The 25,068-nt window shown below is 56.2% G+C and overlaps 1 protein-coding gene across 2 annotated transcripts in view; it reads left to right on the forward strand.

Moving 5' to 3' along the window:
* The window catches only part of LOC135188373 (ubiquinol-cytochrome-c reductase complex assembly factor 1), a 69,932-nt gene extending 47,982 nt beyond the window's left edge, over positions 1 to 21,950 (forward strand). For both annotated transcript variants that reach the window (XM_064167774.1, XM_064167775.1), the window contains 3 exons: positions 15,167 to 15,244; positions 16,274 to 16,387; positions 20,634 to 21,950. In XM_064167774.1, coding sequence (XP_064023844.1) covers positions 15,167 to 15,244; positions 16,274 to 16,387; positions 20,634 to 20,768 — 327 coding nt within the window. In that variant the 3' untranslated portion in view covers positions 20,769 to 21,950. The remainder of the gene's footprint in view (positions 1 to 15,166; positions 15,245 to 16,273; positions 16,388 to 20,633) is intronic.
* The last annotated feature ends 3,118 nt before the right edge of the window (positions 21,951 to 25,068 follow it).

Genomic DNA, 25,068 nt, shown 5'->3' on the forward strand with positions numbered 1-25,068 from the left:
TAAAGCAATCATTTTTGTTCGCTCCTGAAAGGTTACAGTAAGAAAGGAACTCTTGTTAACATCAGAGTGCATGGCAGGCAGGGCTCTGCACAGTCTGGCATTGTTTGTTTTACCAGCAATTTGGAACCTTCTGCACTCTTAAAATACTGGCAAGAAAATATTTTCCCTGTTAACTGTTGTGTGGCGAGCGTGTGTTTGAAGCCCTGGGGAGGAGCCGTGCTTGGGCAAAGTGCTTGCTCAGCTTCTGATTGAAACCAGAAGGTGCAGAATATTGGGAGAAGGTGAAAGCAATATGACTGCAAATTAGAGTCTCAGCCCGGCGTGGAGCTGATGGGAGAGTGTCAAACAGGTCATGTCTGAGCGGGGCTGTGCTGAGGGAGTGGTGCGAAGGCTGAGGGAGCAAACAGGAACAAGCCAGGCTGCAGGGGCAGCGTCTGCTCACCCGCTGGGCAGAGCTGCTGGCACTCTTAGGGGGCAGCAGCAAGGGTTAGGCTGCTTGCTGCTTTTGTTGCTTGCTGCTGTTAGCTGCTCGCTGCTGTTAGCTGCTTGCTGCTTTTGCTGCTTGCTGCTGTTAGCTGCTTGCTGCTTGTTAGATGCTCACTGCTGTTAGCTGCTCGCTGCTTGTTAGATGCTTGTTAGCTGCTTGCTGCTTGTTAGCTGCTCGCTGCTGTTAGCTGCTTGTTAGCTGCTTGCTGCTGTTAGCTGCTCGCTGCTGTTAGCTGCTCGCTGCTTGTTAGCTGCTTGCTGCTGTTAGCTGCTCGCTGCTTGTTAGATGCTCGCTGCTGTTAGCTGCTCACTGCTTGTTAGCTGCTTGCTGCTGTTAGCTGCTTGCTGCTGTTAGCTGCTCGCTGCTGTTAGCTGCTTGCTGCTGTTAGCTGCTCGCTGCTTGTTAGATGCTCGCTGCTGTTAGCTGCTCGCTGCTGTTAGCTGCTTGCTGCTGTTAGCTGCTCGCTGCTTGTTAGATGCTCGCTGCTGTTAGCTGCTCACTGCTTGTTAGCTGCTTGCTGCTGTTAGCTGCTTGCTGCTGTTAGCTGCTCGCTGCTGTTAGCTGCTTGCTGCTGTTAGCTGCTCGCTGCTTGTTAGATGCTCGCTGCTGTTAGCTGCTCGCTGCTGTTAGCTGCTTGCTGCTTGTTAGATGCTTGCTACTGTTAGCTGCTCGCTGCTGTTAGCTGCTTGCTGCTTGTTAGATGCTTGCTACTGTTAGCTGCTCGCTGCTGTTAGCTGCTCGCTGCTTGTTAGCTGCTTGCTGCTGTTAGCTGCTTGCTGCTGTTAGCTGCTCGCTGCTGTTAGCTGCTCGCTGCCTGTTAGCTGCTTGCTGCTGTTAGCTGCTTGCTGCTGTTAGCTGCTCGCTGCTGTTAGCTGCTTACTACTGTTAGCTGCTTGCTGCTTGTTAGCTGCTTGCTGCTTACTAGGTACTTACTGGTGTTAGCTACTTGCTGCTGTTAGCTGCTTACTGCTGTTGGCTGCTTGCTGCTGTTAGCTGCTTACTACTGTTAGCTGCTTCCTGCTTGTTAGCTGCTTGCTGCTGTTAGCTGCTCGCTGTTGTTAGCTACTTGCTGCTCTTAGCTGCTTGCTGCTTGTTAGCTGCTCGCTGCTGTTAGCTGCTCTCTGTTGTTAGGTACTTACCACTGTTAGCTGCTCGCTGCTGTTAGCTGCTTGCTGCTCTTACTTCTCCATCATCTTCCTCCTGATTTCTTCCTGACTATGAGGAGTGGTTCCTCGCAGCTCTGCTCACCTTGCTCTCTTCTGTGTGTTCTCTGGTTTTAAGAAGTGAGTTCTGAGATGAAAAGGTACCAAATCTCTGCAGCATTTTCGTTGTGGGGACACTGAATTTATGGCAGAAAAAGGCTCCCCTTGCAGTGCTGGTGGCCAGCAATGTGCCCTTGTGGCCAAGAGGAGCAGTGACATCCTGAAGTGCATTAAGAAAAGTGTGGCCAGTAGGGCTAGGGAGGTTCTTCTACTCTGCTCTGCCCTGGCGAGACCACATCTGCACGCAGCCAGATCTGGGCTCCCCAGTTCAAGAGACAGGGACGTGAACATGAGGCAGCAGTGCCCAGGTGGGCAGCAGAGCCAATGGCATCCTGGGCTGGCTCAGGAGCAGTGTGGGCAGCAGGACAAGGGAGGTTCTTCTGCCCCTGTGCTCAGCACTGCTCAGGCCACCCCTGAAGTGCTGTGTCCAGTTCTGGGCCCCTCGATTCAAGAGAGCTGTTGAGGTGCTGGAAGGTGTTTGGAGAAGGGCAGCAAGGCTGGGGAGGGGCCTGGAGCAGAGCCCTGTGAGGAGAGGCTGAGGGAGCTGGGGGGGTGCAGCCTGCAGCAGAGGAGGCTCAGGGCAGAGCTGATTGCTGCCTGCAGCTGCCTGCAGGGAGGCTGTAGCCAGGTGGGGTTGGGCTCTGCTGCCAGGCAGCCAGGGACAGAAGAAGGGGACAGAGGCTCAAGCTGTGCCAGGGCAGGTCTAGGCTGGATGTTGTTAGGAAGTTGCTGGCAGAGAGAGTGATTGGCATTGGAATGGGCTGCCCAGGGAGGTGGTGGAGTGGCCCTGGCTGGAGGTGTTGAAGCCAAGCCTGGCTGGGGCACTTGGTGCCATGGTCTGGGTGACTGGATAGGGCTGGGTGCTAGGTTGGACTGGATGAGCTTGGAGCTCTCTTCCAGCCTGCTTCATTCTATGATTCTGTGAGCTGCTGGTGGAGTCCAGCAGAGGCTATGAGGAGAGCAGGGTTTCACTGGATCTGAGGAAGAAGCTCTTTAGTATGAGTGTAGTGAGACTCTGGAACAGGTTGCCCTGGGAGGCTGTGGATGTCCCCTCCCTGAGAGTATTCAAGGACAGGTTGAGCAGCCAAGTCTAGTTGAGAGGAGTCCCTGGCTGTGGTGGTGAGGTTGGAGTAGATGAGCTCTGAGGTCCTTTCCACCCTGAGCCGTTCTGTGGTCATGGATAGTATCACAGTGTAGTAGGGGTTGGTTACAGAGGAACAGGTCCAGGTGGGGTTGGGATGCCTGCAGAGGTGGAGACTCCACAGCCTCTCTGGGCGGCCTGCTCCAGGCCTCCAGCACCCTCACACCAAAGAAGTTGTTCCTTATCTCTGGATGGAGCTTCTGATGTTCCAGTCTGTGCCCACTGCCCCTTGCCCTGTCCATGGGCACCACTGAGCAAAGCCTGGTGCCACCCTCCTGGCATCCACCCTGTGAGTGTTGCTGAGCCCTGCTGAGCTCCCCTCAAGACTGCTCCTCTCCAGGCTAAGCAGCCCCAATGCTCTCAGTCCTTCCCCAGCAGAGCTGTTCCAGTCCCCTCAGCCTCTCTGCAGCCCTCTGCAGTCCCCTCTCCAGCAAGTCCCCTTTGTTTTGTGAACAGGGAAGCCCAGAACTGGACACAACACTCCAGGTGTTGTCTCACCAGGGCAGAGCAGAAGGGAGGAGAACTTCCCCCAGCCTGCTGCCCACACTCCTCTTACTGCACCCCAAGATGCCTTTGGCCTCCTGGGCCACGAGCACACCTTGCTGGCTCCTGGGCATCCAGGGCTCTTCTGGCTGAGGCATGGTGTGCATGCAGAAAGCTTAGTGGATGAGTTGCTTGGCAAGGAGACCTTTTCAAGGTTCCTATAGAAACAAATCTCGAGGCCTGAGAATTGTCCCAAGCTGAAGCTGGTTGGGAGAATGCTTAGAGGAAGGCTTTCAGTGTTAGCTGGCTGCTGCTGAAGGCAAGAGACCTCCTCAGCTGGACCCTGGGCTTAATCCAGGCCTGTCTGCCCTGTGTCTGACTGCTCCTGACAGGTTCTGAGGTTTGTCTCAGACCACATCTGCAGTTACCATAAAAGAGATTGGAGTGAGCCCAGGCTTGGCCTCTTCTCCCAAGATCTGTGACTTGCTCTGAGGATGCTGATGGTGATTATGCACTTAATAGGACATGCAATTAATGTTCTCCAGTGTGCCCTTGTGGCCAAGAAGGGCAATGGGGTCTTGGGGTGCACTAAGAAGAGTGTGTCCAGCAGATCCAGAGAGGTTCTCCTCCCCACTCCACTCTGGCTTGCTGAGGCCTCACCTGGAATGTTGCATCCAGCTCTGGGCTCCCCAGTCCAGGAGGGACAGGGATCTGCTGGAGAGAGCCCAAGGGATGCTGCAGGGACTGCAGTACTGCCTGAGGAGGAGAGGCTGAGAGCCCTGGGGCTGAGAGTCTGCAGAGGAGAGGCTGAGAGGGGACCTGAGCAATGTCTGTAGGTAGCTGAGGGCTGGGGGGCAGGAAGGGAGGCACAGGGACAGCCTCTGCTCACCTGTGCCCTGCCACAGGACAAGGGCAAGGGAGGGAAACTGCAGCACAGGAGGTTGCAGCTCAGCATGAGGAAGAACTTCTTGGCTGGAAGGGTCCCAGAGCCCTGGCACAGGCTGCCCAGAGAGGTTGTGGAGTCTCCTCCTCTGGAGCCTTCCCAGCCCTGTCTGGATGTGTTCCTGAGTGCCCTGTGCTGGATTCTCTGCTGCTGCTCTGGCAGGGGCTGGGCTGGCAGATCTCCAGAGGCCCCTTCCAGCCCCTGACATCCTGGGATCTGGGATCCTCTAGTTGTCATGGAGGTGGCAGAGCATGCACAAGTCTCCTTCCATGGACATGCTGGTTTGTGCCCTGGGGAGCTGGGCAGGAAGCAGCTGTGAGGCAGTCTGGCACTTGGCTGTTGGCTGGGGTCAGTCAGCAGTGAAGGAGCTTGGCACTGATCCTCCAGGAAAGGTTTAAGGAGCACTGTCTGAGCTTAGTTCTCTTCTGGAGGGCCTTACAAAACGACTGGCTCTTAATAAGAGAGTTCAGCAGCAAAGTCAGCCTGTAAAGGCTGTGGGCACTGACAGCTGCAGGCAATTACAGGCCAGGAGCTGGGGTTTTTCAGGTGAAGGAACAGAGGGGTTAATAAATACTCAGAAAGTGGAGGTTGGAGAAGAACTTGCTGCAGTGTCTTTGTTTCTCTGAGGCTGCCTGGAGGAACTGAGCTCCTGGGCCCCTTGCTGCAGAGATACTGATGTGTGGCACTGTGGGACGTGGTCCAGTGGTCATGGCTTGGACTTTTGATGGTCTTAGAGGGCTTTGCCAAGCTTAGTGAGTCTCTGGCTTCACAAGGAATGGTTATGTTAGTGCAGGGAGCAAAAGGATTGTCTGCAGCTTTCCCCAGTTAATGTCCTTTAGCAGAAGGGCAGCAAATGCATGTGCTCTGTCTGGACTTCAGCAAGGCCTTTGACACTGTCCCCCACAGCAAACTGCTGGCTAAGCTGTCAGCCCATGGTTTGCATGGCAACACTCTGTGCTGGGTTAGGAACTGGCTGGAGGGCTGAGCCCAGAGAGTGGTGGTGAATGGTGCCACATCCAGCTGGCAGCTGGCACTAGTGGTGTCCCTCAGGGATCAGTGCTGGGCCCCATCCTCTGTAACATCTTCATAGATGATCTGGATGAGGGCATGGAGTCAGTCATCAGCAAGTGTGCAGATGACACCAAGCTGGGGGCAGATGTGGCTGGGTTGGAGGGCAGAAGGGCTCTGCAGCAGGACCTTGACCACCTGCACAGATGGGCAGAGTCCAAGGTGATGGCTTCAATAGCTCCAAGTGCAGGGTGCTGCACTTTGGCCACAGCAACCCCATGCAGAGATACAGGCTGGGGTTGGAGAGGCTGAGAGCAGCCAGACAGAGAGGGATCTGGGGGTGCTGATTGATACCCACCTGAACATGAGCCAGCAGTGTGCCCAGGTGGCCAAGAGAGCCAGTGGCATCCTGGCCTGCATCAGGAATGGTGTGGCCAGCAGGAGCAGGGAGGTCATTCTGCCCCTGTACTCTGCACTGGTTAGACCACACCTTGAGTGCTGTGTTCAGTTCTGGGCCCCCCAGTTTAGGAGGGACATTGAGATGCTTGAGCGTGTCCAGAGAAGGGCAACGAGGCTGGGGAGAGGCCTTGAGCACAGCCCTACGAGGAGAGGCTGAGGGAGCTGGGATTGGTTAGCCTGGAGAAGAGGAGGCTCAGGGCAGACCTTATTGCTGTCTGCAACTACCTGAGGGGTGGTTGTGGCCAGGAGGAGGTTGCTCTCTTCTCTCAGGTGGCCAGCACCAGAACAAGAGGACACAGCCTCAGGCTGTGCCAGGGGAGATTTAGGCTGGAGGTGAGGAGAAAGTTCTTCCCTGAGAGAGTCATTGGACACTGGAATGGGCTGCCCGGGGAGGTGGTGGAGTCGCCGTCCCTGGAGCTGTTCAAGGCAGGACTGGACGTGGCACTTGGTGCCATGGTCTGGCCTTGAGCTCTGTGCTAAAGGGTTGGACTTGATGATCTGTGAGGTCTCTTCCAACCCTGATGATACTGTGGTACTGTGATACTGTGAAATGCTTGGAGAGCCTACCTGTAGGAAAGCCTTGGCATGGCTCTAGCGCACTGTGGTCCTCTCTGGGCTCCAGGACTATTCCCAATAGAAAGGAGAGCATGAGAAGGGAGGAGGGGTGAGGAAAGCTTGTGTTGAGTCCCCTAGCACAGGCTGCTAGGGTCTTCATGCTGTCTTAGAGGTGCCAGAGATGCTGTATGGGCCCATAGGCACTGATGGATCATCTCTCTGAGGAGGCAGCAGTACTGCTGCCTTGCTTGGCTCTTCTGCTGCTTGCCTGGCCATGGCTGGCTTACAGCAATCATAGAGCCACAGAGTGATTTAGGTTGGAAGGGAGCTCAAAGCTCAGCCAGTTCCAACCCCCTACCATAGGCAGGGACAGCTCCCACTAGAACAGGTCACCCAAGGCCTCATCCAGCCTGGTCCTGAACACCTCCAGGGAGGTTGTGGAGCACAGAAGCACCCAATGTGATCAAAGGTCACATTGGGTGCTTCTGTGCTCCACAGCCTCCCTGGGCAACCTGTGCCAGTGTCTCACCATCCTCAGCCTGTGCCAGTGTCTCCCCAGCCTCACTCTCAACAATCTCTTCCCCAGCTCCACTCTCCCTCTCCCCTCTCCCAGCTCAAAGCCATTGGCCCTCAGCCTGCCACTGCCAGCCCTTGCCCAAAGTCCTCCTGGAGCCCCTCCAGGCACTGCAAGGCTGCTCTCAGCTCTCCCTGCAGCCTTCTCTCCTCCAGGCTGCACAGCCCCAACTCTCCCAGCCTGGCCCCACAGCACAGCTTCTGCAGCCTCTGCTCCTCTTGCTGGCCTCCTCTGGAGCCTCTCCAGCAGCTCCAGGTCCTGCTTGTGCTGTGTTCCCAGAGCTGGAGGCAGTGGTGCAGGTGAGGGCTGAGCAGAGCAGACTGGAGGGGCAGAATCCCCTCCCTGTGCTGCTGCTCTCCCTGCTCTGGAGACAAGTTCCCAGCTGTGCCCAAAGACAGCTCACTGAGGCAGCTCCATGGAGTGCAGTGGTCAGAGGGTCAGAATTGCTGATCTAATGATTCTCTGGCTGAAACTCCTTCATTCCAAATCCCTGCTCAGCCACAGCTTCCAGGCTAAGAAGAGGAACTCCTGCATGGAATGCAGTGATCAGCACTTGCAGAAGATGCAGTTGGACTCCAAAGCCAGAAGGGACACTTGTGTGGCTGGGCTGGTGTGGCACAGCAGCTGAGGGGGCAACAGCTGCTGGCAAGAGTGATAGCGGAAGGAGCCTCCTGCTGCAGTGCTTTCAGGAGCTGGCCCCTGGGCAGCACAGCTGTGTCTGCCCTGGCCTTGGCTGTGGGCTCACAGGAAGGGGGTTTGGTGATCCTGCTCCGCAGGGCTGCACCTTCAGCTGCTTCTGGCTGCTCCTCTCAGCTGCATCCCTCAGCAGGCAGAGCACATCAGAGCACATCGCCTGGCTGGACCCACGCGTGGGGGTGGGGACTGGGAGGAGATTCACTGCAAACCAACGGGCTCAGGCCAGCAAAGGGCTTAACATGGGCTCCTCCTAGAGCAGCTTTTGTATAGCATGGACCAGGCCATGCAGGGAGGCTCCCAGCAGGATGGAGACTCCCTTAGGACAAGCAGTGCCATGGGAAGGACAAGGGCTGCTGGGGACAAGCTGCTGCTGGGGACATTCCCATTGCACTGCAGCAGGAAATGTTTCCCATCAGCACAGGCAGGCACTGGGATCACCTGCCAGGGGCAGCAGTGCAGTGCCCTGCACTGGGCAGTTGGGAGGCTCAGCTTGGCAGGGTGCTGGGGCAGCTCCTGGCAGCTCTGCTGGCACCTGGAGAGCTTGGGGCAGCTGATCCCTGGGGTCCCTTCCAGCCTGGCACTCTGGGCTAGAGCAGCTTTCCCTTCAAAACCTCTGCCCCCATCAGGTGTTTCCTCTCATCTGCAGCAGGTGTGCCCCTCCTGGAAACCCTTAGAGTCCCAAAGCCTAACAGGGGGTGGATGCTGTGAGGGTCAGCTGGAACACCCCCTGTGAGGCCAGGCTGAGGCAGCTGCCCAAGGTCCTTTAGCTGGAGCAGAGGAGCTGCTCAGTGCTGTGCTAAAGATGTGCAGGGCAGAGCCAGGCTCTGCTCATGGATGGGCAAGGGCAGCACAAGGGGCACTGGGTGCCAGCTGGAGCAGAGGAGGTGCCACAGGAACAGGAGGGGAAACTTTGTCCCTGTGAGGGTGCTGGAGCCTGGAGCAGGCTGCCCAGAGAGGCTGTGGAGTCTCCATCTCTGGAGACCTCCAAACCCCTGTGGATGTGTTCCTGTGTGCCCTGCCCTGGGTGACCCTGCCCTGGCAGGGGGTTGGACTGATGATCTCCAGAGATCCCTTCCAACCCCTGCCACTCTGTGATCTGATAGAGCAGAGAATCTCAGCACTTGGCTGTTGTACCACAGAATTAGCCAGGTTGGAAAAGGCCTTTGAGACTCAACCTATCACTCAGCACCTCCTAATTAACTAACCCCTGGCACCAAGTGCCTCCAGCAGCCTCCTTTTAAACACCTCCAGCCACGGCCACTCCACCACCTCCCTGGGCAGCCTATTCCAGTGCCAATCACTCTCTCTGCCAGCAACTTCCTAACAACATCCAGCCTAGACCTGCCCTGGCACAGCTTGAGGCTGTGTCCCCTTCTTCTGGTGCTGGCTGCCTGGCAGCAGAGCCCAACCCCACCTGGCTACAGCCTCCCTGCAGGCAGCTGCAGGCAGCAATGAGCTCTGCCCTGAGCCTCCTCTGCTGCAGGCTGCACCCCCCCAGCTCCCTCAGCCTCTCCTCACAGGGCTGTGCTCCAGGCCCCTCCCCAGCCTTGCTGCCCTTCTCCAAACACCTTCCAGCACCTCAGCATCTCTCTGCAATGGAGGAGCCCAGAACTGGACACAGCACTGCAGGGGTGTCCTGAGCAGTGCTGAGCACAGGGGCAGAAGAACCTCCCTTGTCCTGCTGCCCACACTGCTCCTCAGGAGCAGGCCAGGATAGAAATGATGGGATGCACACTGACCTTGTTGAGGTGCAGATGAGGTCTCCTGCAGTGCAGCAGTGGGAATGGAGCAGCCCTGAGCTGCAGTTGTCCCACAGGCAGCATTTTGGCTCTTGAAGCCTCTCAGTGACAGTTTGTGACTTGTGGCAGGAAGGGAGGGAGCTCTGCATTGCCTTGTTTGAAAAGGTCTTGTCCCTGTGAGAGCTGCAGCAGAAATGTGTTGCCTGTTTGGAACTCAGCTGGTTCTGTGTGCCAGCTGGGTCTGGGGGGGTGGCAGTCTCTTCTGGTGCTACCTCTGCAGTGGCTTGCTCCAGAGCAGGCAAAGCCTCTACAAGAGCTCCAGGGGTTGGTGCTTTCTGCCCTCCTCACCAGCACTTCTCCTCTGGGGATTGCCTGGCAGGCTCTTGGGAGAGTCAGCAGGGCTGTAAGCAGCCAGACCATGAGCTGGAGAAGAGAAGGCTGAGAGGGGATCAATGTCTGTAAATATCTGGGGGCTGGGGGTCAAGAAGAAGGGGAGAGGCTCAGTGGTGTCCTGGGACAGGACAAGAGGCAATGGGCACAAAGTGGAGCACAGGAGGTGCTGCCTCAGCATGAGGAGAAACTTCTTTGGTGTGAGGATTCAGGAGCCCTGGAGCAGGCTGCCCAGAGAGGCTGTGGAGTCTCCTTCTCTGGAGGCTGCAAGCCCCACCTGGATGTGTTACTGAGTGATGCTGCTCTGGCAGGGGTTGGTCTGGATGACCTCCAGAGGTGCCTTCCAACCCCTGCCAGTCTGTGTTTGGGTGAAACTCAGCCGTGGCCAGAACATGTACAAGCTTAAAAAGAGGCCATTTCCAGCAAGCCCTGCTTGGGTTTACTCCCATGGCTTGTTTCATAAGGAAGGAGTCTTTGTCCTACACCATTTCTGCTGCTTGTGTACTGCAGAGTCACAGAACCAGGCAGGGTTGGAAGGGACCACAAGGAGCAGCCAGTCCCAACCCCACTGCCATGCCCAGGGACACCCTGCCCTAGAGCAGCCTGGCCAGAGCCCCAAGTGGCACTACCTAAGACACTGCTGCAGCCCCAGAAGCAGGCTTTGAGTTCTCAGCTGTCCCTTTAAGGTGTCCTTATTGTCTAACTTGGTCACCTCCTCCTCCACTCTCTTTCTTGCTCACTTCAAGCTGCTGCTCTTTGGTTTCAGCACCGAAAGCTGCTTCCCTGGGGGGGGATTGTCCAGCCCAGGACCTGTCTCTGTAAGGGGACTGTTTTGTTTGCTTTGCCCCTTGCAGTTGCCTGCTGTAACATTTGGAGCATGTGTTAAGTAATCCTCGAGGTAACATTTTTATGGTGCCATAAAAAAGTGCGTGGCAAATCTATAATAACTCCTGGAATTTGTTTGGTTTAAAATGGAAAAGGATAATTTATGGAGTGTGTTACATGAGACCTGCTCCCCCTTATTAGAGCTGCAGAAGTGCAGCTTGTTTAGGAGTTATGTTCTACTGAAGGGGAGGGGGGGGGGGGGGGGGGGGGAGAGGAGGGAGAGGAGGAAAAATAACTCCCCCCCCCCCAGCCCCAGCATCTCTGCCATGCACTGAGCATGGCTGCCTAGAAATGACATCATAGTTTATGTACTCAATAAAAAGTTAATTAAGTCATTACAGAAGTTGCAGTCATCATTTTGCTCTCTGATTTCTCTTTTTTTTTCTGTTTAGGAGGTGGTTTCCTACCCCCTCCCCCCTCCTTTTTATTTCACAGTCAGCAATAAGCAGGCTCTGAATCATGGTAGCTTATAAAGCATCTGTGTGGATTTTAATAGCTTATAGGCATGGAAAACTCACAGTAACTGACATGAAAGGGGAGGAGAAGGCTCTGAGGAGACCTTGTTGTGGCCTTCCAGTATCCAAAGGACAGGCTGAGGGAGTTGGGGTTGTGCAGTCTGGAGCAGAGAAGGTTTTAAGGAGACCTTGTTGTGACCTTTCAGTATCCAAAGGACAGGCTGAGGGAGTTGGGGTTGTGCAGTCTGGAGCAGAGAAGGTTTTAAGGAGACCTTGTTGTGACCTTTCAGTATCCAAAGGACAGGCTGAGGGAGTTGGGGTTGTGCAGTCTGGAGCAGAGGAGGTTTTAAGGAGACCTTGTTGTGACCTTTCAGTATCCAAAGGACAGGCTGAGGGAGTTGGGGTTGTGCAGTCAGGAGCAGAGGAGGTTTTAAGGAGACCTTGTTGTGACCTTTCAGTATCCAAAGGACAGGCTGAGGGAGTTGGGGTTGTGCAGTCTGGAGCAGAGAAGGCTCTGAGGAGACATTATTGTGACCTTTCAATATCCAAAGGACAGGCTGAGGGAGTTGGGGTTGTGCAGTCTGGAGCAGAGGAGGTTTTAAGGAGACCTTGTTGTGACCTTTCAGTATCCAAAGGACAGGCTGAGGGAGTTGGGGTTGTGCTGTATGGAGCAGAGAAGGCTCTGAGGAGACCTTATTGTGGCCTTCCAGTATCTGAGGACCAGGCTGAGTCTTTAACAGAGGTGTCAGAGCTTTTGTTTTGCACAGGGAGAGTAACTTGAGCTGAGCTACACAGAGAGGCTGGGCAGTGCCTGGCTTGAGAGCAGCACTGAAGAGAAGGACTTGGGACTGCTGGTGGAGGAGAAGCTCAGCAGGAGCCAGCAGTGTGCACTTGCAGCCCAGAGAGCAACCAGACCTGGGCTGCAGCAGGAGCAGTGTGGGCAGCAGGGAGAGGGAGGGGATTCTGCCCCTCTGCTGTGCTCTGCTCAGACCCCACCTGGAGCACTGTGCCCAGCTCTGGAGCCCCTGGGACAGGAAAGGTCTGGAGGTGCTGGAAGGTGTCCAGAGCAGGGCCAGGAGGATGAGCAGAGGGCTGGAGCTGCTCTGCTGTGGGGACAGGCTGAGAGAGTTGGGGCTGTGCAGGCTGCAGAGGAGAAGGCTCCAAGCAGACCTTACTGTGGCCTTGCAGTGTCTGAAGGGGGCTGCAGGAAAGCTGGGGAGGGACTTCTGAGGCTGTCAGGCAGGGATAGGAGTGGGGGGAATGGAGCAGAACTAGAAGTGGGTAGGTTCAGATTGGATGTTTAGGCATTAGGAAGAAGTTCCTCAGCATGAGGGTGCTGAGAGACTGGGACAGGTTGCCCAGGGAGGTGGTGGAGGCCTCACCCCTGGAGGTGTTTAAGGCCAGGCTGGCTGTGGCTGTGGGCAGCCTGATGTAGTGTGAGGTGTCCCTGCCCATGGCAGGGGCTTGGAGCTGGATGGTCCTTGGGGTCCCACCCAGCCCTGACCATCTGTGATTGTGTGAGTTGTCCTTGGGCTTGCTGTGTGTGCATTGCCATGAAGGCTTGAAGGCAGTGGTTGAGAGGAGCAGTGCTGGAGGTGGAGCTTTGCTAACCCAGCAAGGCAAAAGCTGACTCCTATCTTGGTAGCAAAGCTGCTGCATAATGAGCAAGGGAAGACCTCTGGTGGAGTGGCCGTGGCTGGTGGTGCTGCAGCCAAGCCTGGCTGGGGCACTTAGTGCCATGGTCTGGTTGGTTGGGCAGGGCTGGGTGCTAGGTTGGGCTGGCTGAGCTTGGAGCTCTCTTCCAAGCTGTTTGATTCAGTGATTCTCTGATTCTCACATGGGCTCAGTTTTGCAAGGCAATGTGGTGGCTGAGGCCAAGCCTGCAGCTGTGCCATTGAGTGAGAAATCAGTCAGGCTTGCCCTGATGCACAGCTGAAGCAGAGGGAGAAGAAGCTTGGAGCTTCAGGAGCTCTTGCAGAAGCTCAGTCATAGTCTGAGCCCCTGGCGAGGTGCTGTGAGTGCCAGGAGGCTGGAGCCAGGTGCTTCTTGGTGATGCCCAGTGACAGGACAAGGGGAAAGGGATGGAAGCTGAGGCATAGCAGGTTCCATGTGAACTGAGGATGACAGAGCCCTGGAGCAGGCTGCCCAGGGGGGTGTGGAATCCTCCTCTCTGGAGATACTCAAAACCCACCTGGATGTGTTCCTGTGGGATCTGGTGCAGGTGACCCTGCTCTGGCAGAGGGTTTGGACTGGAGGAGCTGTGGAGGTCCCTTCCAGCCCCTGAGCTGCTGTGGCTCTGTGCTTCTGTGAAAGAGAATTTGTGCAGCTCCTGCAGGAGGAAGTCAGAATGGAGAGGGAAGAGCAGTGGTGGGCATGGGGCCTCGGCCTCAGCACTGCAGCACTTTCACGGCCATACAGTCTCAGCCTCTGGAAAAAAGGCTCCTGTGAGGATGAAGGAAGGGCTGGGAACGCTGGCAGGCAGCTCCCGTGCAGCAGCCTCGGTTTGTTAGCCTGTGCTGCCCCTGCCAGGGCTCCTCCTGCTGCTGTTCCTCTGCGCGCACAGCTGGGGCAGTGCTGCTGCCTGAGCTCTGCCCTGCCCCACTGCCTTCAAACCCCTCTGCCACTGCCTGCAGGTCAGAGCTGCCTTCGGTGCTGTCCTGCACTCTCTGACTGCACTGCCATCCTCATGGACACCTGAAGGAGAGGCAGCAAGAGCAAGGGCAGGGATCTGCACCTGGGCCACAGCAGTCCTCACTGCCAGTGCAGGTTGGGGCAGGAGGGGATGGAAAGCAGCCCTGAGGAGAAGGGCTTGGGGGTGCTGGTGGGGGAGAAGCTGGACAGGAGCAGGCAGTGTGAGACTGCAGCACAGAAGGCCAAGGGCAGCCTGGGCTGCATCCAGAGCAGTGTGGGCAGAGATGGAGAGGAGATCCTGCCCCTCTGCTCTGCTCTGCTCTGGGGAGAGCTCAGCTGCAGGGCTGGGACAGCTCTGGAGCCCTCAATACAGGAAGGACCTGGACCTGATGGAGAGGATCCAGAGGAGGCCACAGAAATGCTCAGGGGTTGGAGCAGCTCTGCTGCAGGGACAGGCTGAGGGAGCTGGAGGTGTGCAGCCTGGAGAGAAGACTCCTGGGAGACCTCAGTGTGACCTACCAGTGCCTGAAGGGGCTGCAAGCAGGCTGCAGAGAGACTGAGCCCAAAGGGCTGCAGGGACAGGACGAGGGCAATGGCTGCAAAGCAGAGCAGAGCAGATGGAGATTGGATGTGAGGAACAAGTTCTGCCCCAGGAGGCTGCTGCAGCACTGCAACAGGTTGCCCAGGGAGGTGCTTGAGGTCCGTTGTGATGGTTATGAAATCATCCAGACTAGACTCAGCTGGGCTGGAGGTTGAGGGCTGAAGCTTTCTATGCACAGCTTAGCACAAGATCCAAGCAGACAGTGCCAATAGTTACAGCTACAGACAGACAGAGACAAGGTAAAGGTGATACAGAGACACAGCAGCCCTCCCAGAAACCAGGGCCCCCAGCAGGGGCTCCCAACCACCCTTCCACCTCCTTCCCACCCCTCTACCTTATCCCAGGGTTTGCCTTATGTGAGCTTGGAGGATCAGCATGGGGGGGTTAGGAAGCAGAAGGATTGGTTACAGACAGCAGGCCAGGGGGACAAGTGCAGGCAGCAGCTGTGGCAGAGAGCCACTGCCACTGTGTGAGCTGTGCTTTGTGTTCCTGTTTTATCCATCCCAGCAAGCCTCTGAGTGCAGCAGCCACCAGCACTGGCTCCTGTTCACAGCCTGGCATCATTCATCTCACCAAAACATCCCAGCTAGCCTCAAACTAGCACATCCATCCCTGGAGGTACTGAAGGACAGGGCTGTGGGCAACCTGCTCTAGTGGAGGATGTCCCTGCTGAGTGCAGGAGCTTGGACTGGGTGAGCCTGGGAGGTGCCCTCCAGCCCAGCCCCTGCTGTGACTCTGTGAATCCTAACCCAGGGCAGCCAAGGCTGTTTCTGCCTTGCCTCCTCAGAGTGAAACTGCTGTTTTCTCAGCATCTCCTCCTTAAAGCCTGCACTAATGGTTTGCTTTTTCTTTTGCAGATGAACTCTGTTGCTCTCAAGGAAGATATGAGAAGCATGGTAGAGAATTTCTACGCAGCTCTCTTTGGGTACGATGAGGTACGAGGAGCAGAGCAGTTTGTGAGCAGAGTGCTGCAGATGGGAAGTGTTTGCCATGGGTCTGTGGGGAATTGTTCCATTGTGGAACCACAGAGCCACAGCATGGCTTGGGTTGGAAGGGACCCTAAAGCTCCTCCAGCTCCAACCCCCTGCCATGGGCAGGGACACCTCCTACCAGCACCCTCAGCCAGCCTGGCCCTGAACAGGCAGGGGACATCCATAACCTCCCTGGGCAGCCTGTGCCAGTCTCTCCCCACCCTCACTCTCAACCATCTCTTCCCCAGCTCCACTCTCCCTCTCCCCTCTCCCAGCTCAAAGCCATTGGCCCTCAGCCTGCCACTGCCAGCCCTTGTCCAGAGTCCCTCCCCAGCTCTCCTGCAGCCCCTCCAGGCACTGCAAGGCTGCTCTCAGCTCTCCCTGCAGCCTTCTCTCCTCCAGGCTGCACAGCCCCAACTCTCCCAGCCTGGCCCCACAGCACAGCTTCTGCAGCCTCTGCTCCTCTTGCTGGCCTCCCCTGGAGCCTCTGCAGCAGCTCCAGGTCCTCCTTGTGCTGTGTTCCCAGAGCTGGAGGCAGTGGTGCAGGTGAGGGCTGAGCAGAGCAGACTGGAGGGGCAGAATCCCCTCCCTGTGCTGCTGCTCTCCCTGCTCTGGCTGCAGCCAGCACACAGCTGGCTCTGGGCTGCAGCCACCAGTGCTGGCTCCTGGGCACTCTGGCACCACCTGACCCCCCCAAGGCCTTCTCCTCAGCACTGCTCTCAGCCACTGCTCACCCAGCCTGGAGCTGTGCTTGGATTTGCCCTGACCCAGGTGCAGGAACCTTGCACTCGGTGTTGTTGAACTGCATGGGGATGGTATGGGCACAGCTCTCACTGCTGCCCAGGTCCCTCTGGATGGATCCCTCCCTCCCAGAGTGCCAGCTGCGCCACGCAGCTCAGTGCCATCCTCAGGCCTGCTGCTGGGTAGTGTGGATGTCTTCTGCTCTGAGCCTCTCCACGGGCAGTGTTTCATCTCCCTCTGTTCTTCCCTTAGGGAATCCTGTCTGATGACCACGTCCTGGCAGCAGCTCTCTGGAGGAACCTCTTTAACAAGAACTGTGAGGACCCTCGGCACCTGGAGCTGCTCGTGGAGTACGTCCGCAAGCAGGTAGGGCACAGCTCCTGGGGCAGCCTCTCTGCACCCTCCTGGGTACAGCATCAAAGACTTCCTTTTGTTGCATCAGACTTTAGCTCAGTTCTCCCCAAAATGAGACCTGAGGTGAATGTTCAGAAGAAAAAGATCAAGATGTAAAACCTGCCTGACAGGCAATGGAACTGGCTGCGGAGGAGCTCAGGGGATCTGGGGAGCAGTCCTGCTCGTGGGTCTTAGACCTGTGCTGTGGAGGGACTTGGTGAAATGGGCTGCAACTTGTTGTAGAGTTAACATCACATGTGGCAGAGTTGAGATCCTCTTCATTTAGGCTGGATGTGAGGAGCAAGTTCTGCACCAGGAGGCTGCTGCAATGCTGCAACAGGTTTCCTAGGGAGGTGGTTGTGGCCCCAGCCCTGGAGGTATTCCAGGTCAGGCTGGACAGGGCTGTGGGCAGCCTGCTCTAGTGGAGGATGTCCCTGCTGAGTGCAGGGGTTTGGGGCTGGGTGAGCTTTGGAGGTTCCTTCCAACCCAGGCCATTCTGTGATACTGGAACCTCAGACAGGGCAGGAAGTCTCCTGATGAGCTTTGTGGGATAGAGTTAGAAGTTGCTGCTTTTTAACAGGATTGTTCCTGACTCTTTCAGTTCATACCTGGAGGAAGCAGGTAGTGAGTCAGGTTTCTTGGTCAGAAAGTCAATCACAGCCAGGGCTGCACCAAAAGCAGTGGGACCAGCAGGTCGAGGGAGAGGATTCTGCCCCTCTCTGCTCTGCTGGGGCCTCACCACAAATTCTGTGTCCAGCTGTGGTGCCACCAGCACAAGGACATGGAGCTGCTGGAGCAGGACCAGAGGAGGCCATGAAGGTGATCAGAGGGCTGGAGAACCTCCTCTGGTGAGACACTGGCACAGGTTGCCCAGGGAGGTTGTGGAGCACAGAAGCACCCAATGTGATCAAAGATCACATTGGGTGCTTCTGTGCTCCACAACCTCCCTGGAGATGTTTAGGACCAGGCTGGATGAGGCCTTGAGTGACCTGTTCTAGTGGGAGGTGTCCCTGCCCATGGCAGGGGCTGGAACTGGATGAGCCTTGAGGTCCTTTCCAACCTAAGCCATTCTGTGATTCTGTGGCAGGCTGGGAGAGTTGGGGCTGTTGAGCCTGGAGGAGAGAAGGCTGCAGGGAGACCTTACAGTGGCATGCAAATAGCTGAAGGAGGCTTCAGGAGAGCTGGGGAGGGACTTCTGCCAAGGGCTGGGAGTGCCAGGACAAGGCACAATGGCTTTGAGCTGCAACAGGGTGGATTTAGGTTGGACATCAGGAGGAAGCTGTGCCCAGTGAGGGTGGTGGAGCACTGGGACAGCTGGCCTAGCAAAGATGTGGTGAAGCTCCCATCCATGGAGATGCTCGAGGTCAAACTTGACAGGGCCCTGAGCAACCTGATCTGGTTGGAGATGGCTCTGCTGGCTGCAGGGAGGTTGGGCCAGGTGGCCTTTGAGGGTCCCTCCCAACCCAGTGCATTCTGTGGTTCTGTGAAGCATTGGTACAGTGGCAGTCAGGTGGGTGCAAAGCACAGGAAAAGGTTGGGAGAGGTTCAGCAGGAAGGGTGCAGGCAGTTGGGCAGAGAACTGCAGCCCCAAACCTCCACAGCAGCATTCTCTGTAATGTTCCCAGGGCTGTGCTCAGCACCAGCTGGAGGTCTGGAGAGAGTATTTCTGAGTATGTTGGACAGAATGGCATGGCAAGTAAAGGGGTGAGCTTTGTGAGGGCCTGAGGATGCTTCTGGGCTGCTGGAGGGCTTCACAGGAAGGGAAAGGTTGGATTTAATGCTTGAGGTCACTGATGGTTAACGTTGATGAGGCTGCAGGGAAGTGAAGGTAGGCAGGGAGCAGAAAAGATGAGGCTGGGGAGAATCTGCTGCACTTGTGTGCAAGCAGAGGGCAGGACAGAAGCTGTCAGTGCCTGGTGAGGAAGCAGGAGTCACACAGAGGAGTGCTGCACGCTGAGGAGGATCCAGCACAGCTGCTGTGAAGGCAGCTCTGAAGTGGTGCCCTGGAGAGAGGCAGTCCCAGCCCTGTGTGCACGTTGCTGAGCTCTAAGCTCTCTGTTAGCAGGCAGGGCTGAGGCCCACAGGTCTGGGCTGTTAGCAGCATCTGAGCTCTGCACTCTGGAGTGCTTCAGAAAGGAAAACACCTCCTGAGCACTACGAGGCAGGGTTAGAGGATCAAAGAGTGTTGTCACTTCTGAAATGCAGGGACCCTCCCAGGCTGGGGTCTTGTCTGTGCTCTGGCGGCTGAGCATCAGGAGAGATGGAAACCAGGCTGAGGAATCACAGAATCAAACAGGTTGGAAGAGAGCTCCAAGCTCCTCCAGCCCAGCCTAGCACCCAGCCCTGCCCAACCAACCACACCATGGCACTAAGTGCCCCAGCCAGGCTTGGCTGCAACACCTCCAGCCACAGCCACTCCACCACCTCCTTGGGCAGCCCATTCCAATGCCAATCACTCTCTCTGCCAGGAACTTCCTCCTGACATCAGCCTGAACCTCTCCTTGCTTATGAGGAGAGCCTGAGGGAGCTGGGGCTTGGAGTTTGGAGCTTGAAGAGGAGGAGAATAAGGGCTGAGCTCGTTAATGTTTCTAAGTAGGTGAGGGGTGCCAGGAGGCTGCAGCCAGGCTCTGCTGGGTGGTGATGCCCAGTGCCAGCACAAGGGGCAATGGTAGAAGTTGAGGCAGAGGAGGCTCCATGTGAACCTGGGGAGGATTTTTTTCCCTGTGAGGGTGACAGAGCCCTGGAACAGGCTACCCAGGGGGGTTGTGGCAGAGGGGCTGGGCCAGATGAGCTTTGGAGGTCCCTTCCAGCCCCTGACATTGTGTGGTTCAGTGAGAAGAATGCAGATCAGAGCAAGCCTGGGGGCAGTGTGCCTGGGCAGATGTAGCAAGCTGGTTCTTGGCTCCCTGAGCCCGGGTGGTGCTTTGTCTTTTACTGACCTCTGATGGACTTCCTTTTTCCCTTCCTCCTCTGGCTCTTCGCAGTGGCCTGTGGCAGCAGCTTGGCTCTGTGTGTGTGACAGGAGGTTTTCTCCTTCACTCACACTGCACCTTGACCCTTCCTTTACAGCCTTTCTTGTACGGCAGCGCTGAAGGCTCACTCCCTGTTGACCTCAGCTGCTACTAGAGGGCTGAGGAGCTCCCTGCTGGGCAGCCTTTTCTCCCGTAGTGAAGAGCCTTGGTCAGTGTGGAAGCAGCTTGATGAGCACTCCATGCAGATGATGGTACCAGCAGTGTGTCATCTGCCTTACCTGCCAGGCAGAGCAAGTGAGTCATGCTTGCCTGGCTCCTCTGTGTCCAGAGGAAGCATTAGCTGAGGTGTTAGCCCTGGCACAGTTACCTTGGGTGGCTCTGCAGATCCTTATCTCCCAGCCTTTCCCTGCCTGCTGCAGGAGTTCTCCTCTTTGCTGTGTCACTCAGATGGCAAAGCAAACTGACACCTCCCTGTCCTGCCAAGCAGCCTGTCAGCATAGCTCCTGGGGAGCTTCACTCACAGGATCACAGAATGGCTTGGGTTGGAAGGGACCTTAAAGGGCATCCAGTTCCAACCCCTGCCAGAAGCGTCCTGCTCAACCAAGTTGCCTCATCCAGCCTGGCCTTGAACACCTCCAGGTAAAAGGCATCCACAGCTTCTCTGGGCAACTTGTTCCAGTGTCTCACTGCCCTCACGGAAACAACTTCTTCCTAATGTCCAATCTGAATCTACCCTGCTCTTGTTTCACACCTGAATGGGTGATGGAGCAAGAAAGATCAGGAGGTGCTGGGACATGTCCAGAGCAGGGCCCTGAGGATGAGCAGAGGGCTGGAGCTGCTCTGCTGTGGGGACAGGCTGAGTTGGGGGTGTTCAGTCTGGAGAGGAGAAGGCTTCAAGCAGACCTCATTGTGGCCTTCCAGTAACTGAAGAGGGCTACAGGAAAACTGGGGAGGGACTTCTGAGGGTGTCAGGCAGTGACAGGACTGGGGGGAATGGATCCAAGCTAGAGGAGAGGAGATTGAGATTAGACCTTAGGAAGAAGTTGTTCAGCATGAGGGTGCTGAGAGCCTGGCACAGGTTGCCCAGGGAGGTGGTGGAAGCCTCATCCCTGGAGGTGTTTAAGGCCAGGCTGGCTGTGGCTGTGGGCAGCCTGATGTAGTGTGAGGTGTCCCTGCCCGTGGCAGGGGCTGGAGCTGGGCGGTCCTGGCAGGTGTGTGGCCCCTGGCACTGCGCTGTGTCCCCGCAGGTGCAGCACCTGGACGCGCTGAGCGGGGAGGAGCTGCTGCTGACCGGGGAGGTGAGCTGGCGGCCGCTGGTGGAGGACAACGCCCGCAGCATCCTCAAGCCTCTCTCCCCTGTTTACAACGACGAAGGACTCTGAGAGCTGCAGCACTTCCTAGCAGTCTGTCAGACCAGCCTGGGGAGCATGCCTGAAACGGGACTGGGCTGAGGCCCTGGGGTGACAGGAGCCAAACTGCTGCTGAGAAGGAAAGAGTGAATTAGCTCTCCTGTGCCTGGTGCCTCCCTCGGTGGCAGGTGGGACAGCCACTCTCCTGCATCTGTCCTGCAAATACATGCTAGCTACCAGCCTCTGGGTGACAGCCCTGCCTTCTGCCTCTGCAAACCAGGTGTTGTTCTGTGACTTAGCTCAAGGACACATTTCTGCCCTTTGCCTCCTTTGCAGAGCTGCTGCAGAGAGGTCCAGCAGTGGCCTTCTGCTCTCTGAATGGCTGAAATGCAAACTGAGCTTTGCACATCAAAGCATTTCCAGGGCCTGGGCTGGAGATGGAGTAGTCCCCACTTGTTTTAGAGAGGTTGAGAATTGCTTTAAGAGGTTCTGAAGGGTTCTGTGGAAATCCTTTTTAGGAACTCTCTGCTCTGTTGCACAAGGAGAGGAGAATGCAGAGAATGGTTCATGGTCATCCTCTGTGGCTCTGGGCATCCTAATGGGAAGAAGGTTCAGCATGCAGCCAAGCTGTCACTGAGAGCTGCCACTGAGAGCTGTCACTGAAAGCTGTCACTGAGAGCTGTCACTGAGACCTGTCATTGAAAGCTGTCACTGAGAGCTGTCATTGAGAGCTGCCACTGAGAGCTATCACTGAGAGCTGCCACTGAGAGCTGTCACTGAGAGCTGCCACTGAGAGCTGCCACTGAGAGCTGCCACTGAGAGCTGCCACTGAGAGCTGTCTCAGTGCCTGGGCTTTACTCTGCCTTGCTGCCATCTCCAGATTATTTCAAAGCTGTGGTCCAAGAATTTTCTTCTGAAAATAAATCTGCTTCTGTCTGTGGCTCTCAATGGGACAGGCCTCTGCTGACCTCCCCCCCCCCAGAACAGTGGTCCAAGACCTACCAACTCCCCCAGTGAAAACCTGATCTGGCTCTGCAGGCAAATTAGGCCAACGTAGTAATTACAGGAGGAGCTCCACTGGTGACATCAGCAGAGGCTGAGGTGTGCTGTGTAGGTGGATGCTTCCCTAGGCTGCTCCCAGGGCAGTGACATCAACAGTTTGCATTTCTCTCCTGTCTCAAACCCAAGTCAGTAATAAAAGTCAGTCTGGCTGAAGTGCTGTGCTTGGAGTTCTCTTTGCTGGCTGTGCTATGGAGAGCACTAAACCACCTGAGAGCAGCTGAAGGGTAGGCAAACTCTCACAAATTGGAGGTGATCAGCTTTGATTTGTCACACTGCTCCCTGATTTGTGACACTGCTCCCACATTTGTGACACTGCTCCCTGCTTTGTGACACTGCTCCCTCATTTGTGACACTGCTCCCTGCTTTGTGACACTGCTCCCTGATTTGTGACACTGATCCCTGCTTTGTGACACTGCTCCCACATTTGTGACACTGCTCCCTCATTTGTGACACTGCTCCCTGATTTGTGACACTGCTCCCTGATTTGTGACACTGATCCCTCATTTGTGACACTGCTCCCTGCTTTGTGACACTGATCCCTCTTCTGTGACACTGCTCCCTCTTCTGTGACACTGCTCCCTCATTTGTGACACTGCTCCCTGCTTTGTGACACTGCTCCCTCATTTGTGACACTGCTCCCTGCTTTGTGACACTGCTCCCTCATTTGTGACACTGCTCCCTGCTTTGTGACACTGATCCCTCTTCTGTGACACTGCTCCCTCTTCTGTGACACTGCTCCCTCATTTGTGACACTGCTCCCTGATTTGTGACACTGATCCCTCTTCTGTGACACTGCTCCCTGCTTTGTGACACTGCTCCCTCATTTGTGACACTGCTCCCTCATTTGTGACACTGCTCCCTCATTTGTGACACTGATCCCTCTTCTGTGACACTGATCCCTGCTTTGTGACACTGCTCCCTGATTTGTGACACTGATCCCTGATTTGTGACACTAAACCTTCATTTGTGACACTGCTCCCTGATTTGTGACACTGCTCCCACATTTGTGACACTGCTCCCTGATCTGTGACACTGGTACCTGATCTGTGACAGTGCTCCCTGATCTGTGACACTGGTACCTCAGTTGTGACACTGATCCTTTTTCTCTGACACTGATCCTGCATTTCACTGCTCCTTCATTTGTGTCAGGTCCCTGATTAATGTCACTGATCCCTGATTTGTGTCACTGATGCTTACTTGGTGAGTCCTTCATCTGCCAGCAGTGTGGCTGTGACTGTGCCTGGCTGTGACTGCTGCTCCTGAAGCTGCTTTCCTCATACTGTGTTTGGGGAGTATTTGGGTGTGAAGAGCAGTGGGATGCAGAACACAGAACACACAAACAGGTGGGAAAAGCCCCTCAGGATCCCCAGGCCTAATCCATATCCCTACTCTACAAGGCTCACCCTGAGCCACAGCCCCAAGCACCACAGCCAAACGCCCTCAAACACCTCCAGGCTTGGGGACTCCACCACCTCCCTGGGCAGCCTGTGCCAGGGCCTGACCACTCTTGCTGCCAAAGGACTTCTCCTCCTGGCCAGCCTAAGCCTGCCCTGCTGCAGCTTGAGGCCATTCCCTCTTCTTCTGCCACTAAGTACCTGTGAGCAGAGCCCAGCACCAACCTCTGCACAGCCTCCTCTCAGGCAGCTGCAGGCAGTGATGAGCTCTGCCCTCAGCCTCCTCCTCCTCCTCACACCAACCATCCCCAGCTCCCTCACTCTCTCCTCATCAGATCTCTTCCCCAGCCCTTCCCCAGCTTCCCTGCCCTCCTCTGCACTGCCTCCAGCACCTCCACAGCTCTCTTGTACTGAGGTGCCCCAAACTGGACACAGCTGCTGAGCTGTGGCCTCACCAGAGCCCAGTGCCAGGGCACAATCCCCTCCCTGCTCCTGCTGGGCACAGCATTCCTGATCCCAGCCAGGCTGCCATTGGCTTTCTGGGCCACCTGGGCACTGCTGGCTCCTGCTCAGCTGCTTGCCCACTACAGCCCCCAGGTCCCTTTCAGCTCTTCAGCTTTCAGGCCACACTGCCCCACGCCTGAGGAGTTCTCAGTGCTGATCACTACTCAGAGGAGGATGGGCCCAGGTGTTGTGCAGTGGTGCCCAGTGGCAGGACAGGAGGCAGTGGGCAGAGGCTCCCAAACCCTGCCCTTGCTTGCTTTTCTTTTTCAGAGCAGCTCTTCACTTGGGGAACCTTCTGTGTGTTAAAAAGAAGCCATTTGTTGTCTGGGGGCCTTATTTTTTTGCTTCCCAAGGCTCCCTCCCTCAGTTGAACACAGTGAGTGGTGCAAAGAGCCCCTCTGTGTGTGCAGTGGATCCCTCCTCTGGGCAAACATCACAGAGCACACAACCTGCTTGCAGCTTATTTAAGATGCTTTTGTGGGAAGCTGAGCTAAGCAGAAGGAGGGGAGGAGGGGGGAGGTGAAAGAAACCCTCTTATGTGTGAAGCATTATACAGTGTGTGTGAGATAATAACACCTTGTAATTCATTACAGCTGCCCTCTATTTACATAAAAGAAGGCTGAGCCAGGGAGGAATTTGCTGATTAATTTATTTTTAATGAGAGTGAAGTATAGCAAGAACCAAAATAAACTTTGCTTTGTGTATCTTACTGCTTCTGAGAGAGCTGGAAAAATTAATGGGAGATATTTTGGCTGGGAGCTGCCTGCATTAATTCATACACAAAACAGGCAGTTAGGCTTTAACCCCTGCCCTGCTGGCTGCTGGGAGCCTGCCCTCCTCTGTGCCATGGGAGTGCAGCACCACAGGGCAGAGGCTGGCTGGGGCCTGTGGTGTCCTGTTCAGTGCCTTCATTGATGATCTGGAGCAGGGGATTGAGTCCAGCAGCAGTCAGGTTGCAGATGGCACCAAGCTAGGAGCAGTGTGGAGCTGGTGGAGGGCAGCAGAGCCCTGCAGAGGGACCTGGCCAGGCTGCATGGGTGGGCAGAGGCCAATGGGATGAGACTGAACAAGGCCAAGGGCAGGTTCTGCACTTTGGCCACAACAACTCCAAGCAGCTACAGGCTGGGGACAGAGTGGCTGAGAGCAGGCAGGCAGAGAGGGAGCTGGGGGTGGTGGGAGAGAGGAGCTGCAGAGGAGGCAGCAGTGCCCAGGTGGGCAGCAGAGCCAGTGGCATCCTGGGCTGGCTCAGGAGCAGTGTGGGCAGCAGGACCAGGGAGGTTCTTCTGCCCCTGTGCTCAGCACTGCTCAGGCCACCCCTGGAGTGCTGTGTCCAGTTCTGGGCTCCTCCATTGCAGAGAGATGTTGAGGTGCTG

The sequence above is a fragment of the Pogoniulus pusillus genome, chromosome 29 (genome assembly GCF_015220805.1).
Source record: "Pogoniulus pusillus isolate bPogPus1 chromosome 29, bPogPus1.pri, whole genome shotgun sequence".
NCBI lineage: Eukaryota > Metazoa > Chordata > Aves > Piciformes > Lybiidae > Pogoniulus > Pogoniulus pusillus.